Source organism: Epinephelus moara, chromosome 2, assembly GCF_006386435.1.
Source record: "Epinephelus moara isolate mb chromosome 2, YSFRI_EMoa_1.0, whole genome shotgun sequence".
Lineage (NCBI taxonomy): Eukaryota > Metazoa > Chordata > Actinopteri > Perciformes > Serranidae > Epinephelus > Epinephelus moara.
The window spans coordinates 28,257,925-28,263,924 of NC_065507.1; the positions used below are offsets into that span (position 1 = coordinate 28,257,925).

The 6,000-nt window shown below is 39.3% G+C and overlaps 1 protein-coding gene across 1 annotated transcript; it reads right to left on the reverse strand.

The window, feature by feature from the left end:
• Positions 1-2,941: 2,941 nt before the first annotated feature.
• Positions 2,942-3,862, reverse strand: LOC126405786 (odorant receptor 131-2-like). The gene has a single exon (XM_050069719.1). It carries the CDS (start codon positions 3,854-3,856, stop codon positions 2,942-2,944), a length of 915 nt encoding a protein of 304 aa, XP_049925676.1. The 5' UTR covers positions 3,857-3,862.
• Positions 3,863-6,000: the final 2,138 nt, after the last annotated feature.

Below are 6,000 nucleotides of genomic sequence, written 5' to 3' on the forward strand. Positions count from 1 at the left end.
ACATAATGTATAGCATAGTCCAGCCTCTAAATGTTCAGCATTGCAAATGCAAATGTCTGTTTAAGTTCGTCCACATCCCAGATAGAGCTGTCACTTTGTCTACAATTTAAACCAACGTGCAAGGCATATAACACAATGCGATGAATTTGACGGATGCCCACTGCTGGATCGAGGCAGACTACTTCAAATGGTCTGTTGTGCTTTTGTAAATTATGAATTTGGCTAGAAGCAGTTTGAATATTTAGTTTTTCCCATGTTGAGGAAGTTCAGGCAACACTGATCTTCCCCAACATGGCAAAAAAGTTAACATCCTTTTTTTTATCTTTGCAGATGACATGGAAAAATACAAAAGCAGCCCTATTTCATATTGCAGTGTGTCGCATACACACTATAGCACACTATAGATAAAAGAACCATTACAAGTATGTTGGTTTGCATTGCAAGTGTACAGCATTGTGAAATCCAGACGCAGTATCATCATCAAGTTTTCCTGAAGACTTTTTTTCATGTACAAAATTGTGGCACAAGACAGAGATAAAGACTGGCACCCTCTCATCAGACATGACAACACTTGAAGGAGGTTTGTCTGATTGACGGTTTGTCTGTCAACCTTAGACCCAAAGCTCTCTTGAGAACTTTTTAATATTTCCACACAACTAATACAGAGCCATTAATTTGGATGTGCTGAATGATGTGCATAAAGTATACTGATATATTTATTTCACAACTGCTTTCCTGTGGGGGGTTTTTCAGTACACTGTCCCAAAGTCTGATAAAGCTGACAAAATTATGCAGCAATGTACAACCTTGACCTGTTATAGTATATAACATACTAAAACCCACAATGCTGCTCAAGGGCCCTCATGAAAATGGCATAGTCACCAACATTTAGTGAACTACAAATAGCGATAAGCAGCATTTCAATAGCAATAATGCAGAGGGTGATGCATATCTCAGGTGGATGTGTAGTTTAAATGATCATACAAACTTGATTTTCTGAACTAATGGCCCTTGCACATTGTCACTGAATGTTGCTGTGGATGTTTATTATAGCATTAACAATCATTATCAAAACTGGGTCAGACATGTCAGACTAAGGTTAACATGATGGTCCACAGTGATTAACAAGTGCATGGGGAAGGATGAAGGTTGATGATATATATATATATACAGTGGTGTGAAAAAGTGTTTGCCCCCTTCCTGATTTCTTACTTTTTTGCATGTTTTCCACACTTAAATGTTTCAGATCATCAAACAAATTTAAACATTAGTCAGAGATAACACAAGTAAACACAAAATGCTGTTTTTAAATGAAGGGTTTTATTAATGAGGAAGAAAAAAATCCAAAGCTACATGGCCCTGTGTGAAAAAGTGTTTGCCCCCCAGCTCCTGTTAAAACATAACTGTGGTTGATCACACCTGAGTTCAATTTCTGTAGCCACACCCAGGCCTGATTACTGCACACCTGTTCCCAATCTAGAAATCACTTAAATAGGACCTACCTGACAAAGTGAAGTAGACCAAAAGATCCTCAAAAGCTACAGACATCATGCCGAGATCCAAAGAAATTCAGGAACAAATGAGAAAAAAAGTAATTGAAATCTATCAGTCTGGAAAAGGTTATAAAGCCATTTCTAAAGCTTTGGGACTCCAGCGAACCACAGTGAGAGCCATTATCCACAAATGGCGAAAACACGGAACAGTGGTGAACTTTCCCAGGAGTGGCCGGCCGACCAAAATTACCCCAAGAGCGCAGCGACGACTCATCCAAGAGGTGACAAAAGACCCCACAACAACATCTAAAGAACTGCAGGCATCACTTGCCTCAGTTAAGGTCAGTGTTCATGACTCCACCATAAGAAAGAGACTGGGCAAAAATGGCCTGCATGGCAGAGTTCCAAGACGAAAACCACTGCTAAGCAAAAAGAACATTAAGGCTCGTCTCATTTTTGCCAGAAAACATCTTGATGATCCCCAAGACTTTTGGGAAAATATTCTGTGGACTGACGAGACAAAAGTTGAACTTTTTGGAAGGTCTGTGTCCCATTACATCTGGCGTAAAAGTAACACCGCATTTCAGAAACAGAACATCATACCAACAGTAAAATATGGTGGTGGCAGTGTGATGGTCTGGGGCTGTTTTGCTGCTTCAGGACCTGGAAGACTTGCTGTGATAAATGGAAGCATGAATTCTGCTGTCTACCAAAAAATCCTGAAGGAGAATGTCCGGCCATCTGTTCGTGACCTCAAGCTGAAGCGAACTTGGGTTCTACAGCAGGACAATGATCCAAAACACACCAGCAAGTCCACCTCTGAATGGCTGAAGAAAAACAAAATGAAGACTTTGGAGTGGCCTAGTCAAAGTCCTGACCTGAATCCTATTGAGATGCTGTGGCATGACCTTAAAAAGGCGGTTCATGCTCGAAAACCCTCCAATGTGGCTGAATTACAACAATTCTGCAAAGATGAGTGGGCCAAAATTCCTCCACAGCGTTGTAAAAGACTCATTGCAAGTTATCGCAAACGCTTGATTGCAGTAGTTGCTGCTAAGGGTGGCCCAACCAGTTATTAGGTTTAGGGGGCAAACACTTTTTCACACAGGGCCATGTAGCTTTGGATTTTTTTCTTCCTCATTAATAAAACCCTTCATTTAAAAACTGCATTTTGTGTTTACTTGTGTTATCTTTGACTAATGTTTAAATTTGTTTGATGATCTGAAACATTTAAGCGCGGAAAACATGCAAAAAAGTAAGAAATCAGGAAGGGGGCAAACACTTTTTCACACCACTGTGTATATATATGTATATATATATATATATATATATGTATATATATATATATATATATATATATATATATATATCTCAAAATTACATTAGAACATAATTAACTGTTGGTATGTTTTGAAAATGGTCGCAACAGGTCATGGCATACTTTTTTTTTAACAGTGATATCTGAAAGGCCCACAGTATTTTAATGCAAGAAAAAACTTTTCATCCCTGAGGCCATAAATGAGAGGATTCAGACATCTCGGAGCAAGATTAAATGTTATGTAAATAAAGTACCTGACATGAATGTATAACATAAAATCAATCTTAAGTACAGCAGCTTCTATGAATGGACACCACAGCTGGATGAGACAGAGCAGCAGCTGGAAAGCATGAAGAATTACTGTTCTGAGCCCTTTCCATGTTGACTTTTTATTCTCCCCTGATGCAGTTTTGGCCACTTTCATTATTTTAGTGTAGGAGAAAATGATGGTTACAGACATGATTAAGAAGTAGCACTGAAAAACAGCAAATTTAACATGATCCTGCCATTGGAGGAAGACAAAAATATTCATGGAGCATAACCTGGACTGGGTTAACAAGTTTTGGGAGGCTGATGCAAAGAAGTTGAAGAAGACAACAATACAGGGTACAGAGCTGAGGCCGTGAATGATGAGGATACAGTTTATAGCACTGTGTGTGGAGCACAACTCTCCATGACGCAGGGGCATGCAAATTGCTACATAGCGCTCCAGGGTCATTGCTGTCAGCATAACAGGTGTGACAAAAGTGTACAGAGACAAAAGAATATAGATAATGATACAGAGGCCAATTTGCATTGTGAAATTAAAATAGGTCAAGATGAGCAGGATATCAGACATGATTAATATAAAGCTATCAGACAGTAGTGTAACAGCAAATAAGATGTAGCGCATGCTTGTGTAGAAGACGTCCTTTGAAAAGAAGGTCACAATGAGCAACAGGTTGATGCAAAGAAAAATCACCACCACAATTTGGACAATAATGACCTGATCATTGAACTGTTGAAACCAGGACTTACCACCGGGCATTGAGTTGTTATCTGCCATGTATATATATATATATATACATAAAAATATTTTACACAAAAAGATCCTAAATCCCATCACATTAAGACCTAAGTCCAATGTCAAGTTCCTTTTAAGTCATAAGATGTTGGTCATTTAACGAACCCTCCCTGCAGTAATCTGGCAGTGTGTCACACAGTTTCAAAGACAAATGTCTTCTGCGGAGCTCTGTGCAGTGTTTTGAGGGTGGACAATGTCCCCTAAGTCCCTTAACTGCTAGTATCTCTATTTGGCAATCTATTGTTAGTTCAATCAGGAGACAGAAGAATGACGTTTATGTTTAATACAGAATAGGAATGTACAGATAAACAGATGATATGAGTTGATTAAGATTTAACAGAAGTCTGTGGCGCTTGGACACCAGAGGGTGATATTTTGTGATTGAGGGACAGCTGAGTGGCAAGATAAGTCCCCCAAAATGAATGGGCACATGAAGGAAGACAGCCTGAAAATACCCCCAAAGAATGTTTTTACTCATCAAGTTGAAGTGAACATGATTAATCAAACAGAACTGGTATGATCTGCTAAGAGATGAAGCACAATAATGAGCAAGACATGGAAATAGCTGAGGTTAAGTGATAAATCACTGGTGAACCATGAATGAACACAGAAAAATGAAATGGGCCTTGAGATGGCAAATTATAAAAATTAACTGTTGTTTTATATTTTTTAATATTAGGTTTAGCCAGCGATGACCTGGAAACTTTAGCCTGAAAAGGCTATGAGGTAGCGATGCTTTGCTTGCAATGAATAAACTTAAGCCACCCTTATGTGATGACAGTAATAATTTGAATGCTTTAGCCTGCACAGGTTCTGAGGCAGCAATCCCTTGCTTGCAAAAAATATGCAATCACCAATGGTCAGCATGACCGGAACAACTAAATTACCCCCAAACAATGTTTACTTACCAAGCTGAAGTGAACAAGCCATGATTAATCAAACAAAGTTAGTATGATCTGCTAAGAGATAAAATACAGATATGAGTAAGACAGAGAAATAGCTGAGGTCAAATGATTAAATCAGCGGTGTACCATTAATGGACAGACACGGAATTCACGTTGTGATGGCTTTTTTTTTTTTTTAAATAATGAAGCTTAGCCAGCAATGAACTGGATGGTTAAGCTTGCGAAGGCTATGAGGCTCAATGCCATGTATACGATGAATTTGCTTAAAATTATGCTTTAACCTGCAATGGCTAATGGTCAGCGATGACCTGCATAGATAACATATGCTGATATGGCTTTAGAGATTTTTGAGCTTCAGTAGCTATGTTTCCATCCAAAAGTGATTAGAATCATTGAGAAATGTGCATTAAAAGAAATACGAATCCTGTGTGTTTCCATTAAATGTACGGACTTTGGTGAAAACTACAAACTCACGCGAGTTTTCCGCAGAACCGGAAACAAAACAAGTCTCGCATCCTTCTTCTTCTTCTAACTCAAGTTATTTAGCACCTTTCGGAACCAAAGTTGTTTTTCAGGGTAATTAGGTGTTAATTGCAAAACAAAAAGTCCAATACTTTCCAAAGCAGTGAACATGAGGAAATTAGCAAAATGAAATCCGATGATGCAGAATGTGTTAAAAAATTTAGCAATAGCAATAATGACGATGAAGCAATTGGCAAGATGCTGCAATATCTGAATAAAAATGACAGCTGTCCAAGGCCCAGAATGAGGCCCAGAAGCACTTGACTCATGTTTTTCAGAAATTGAGCGATCTTAAATGGTCTCCCTCTGGGGAGAAGTCTGAGAACAGAGTGACAGACATTGTGATAGAAAACATTTTGGTTGGAAAAAGGATGTCGGCAGAACAAAGTGTGGTGGAACACAAAGTGAGATAAACATAGCCTGGTTCCAGACCATAGACCCCGCCCACTCAACTGAGTAGGCTTGCATTACTGGTCTAGCATACTTCAATGAATTTGCGATTTATCTCGTCCAAACGAAGGACGGACCAATGAACGCTGGGGGTCTAGCGATTAGCCAATCAGCGCCACGCTGATGTCAAGCTGTACGCCGGTGGGTAACTGGTGAGGATAGCAACAATGGCGACCGCTACAGATCCTACAGACCACATTAACGATGCTATCGAGGTATTTCGCCACTACTCGCGTTAATGGAGGACCA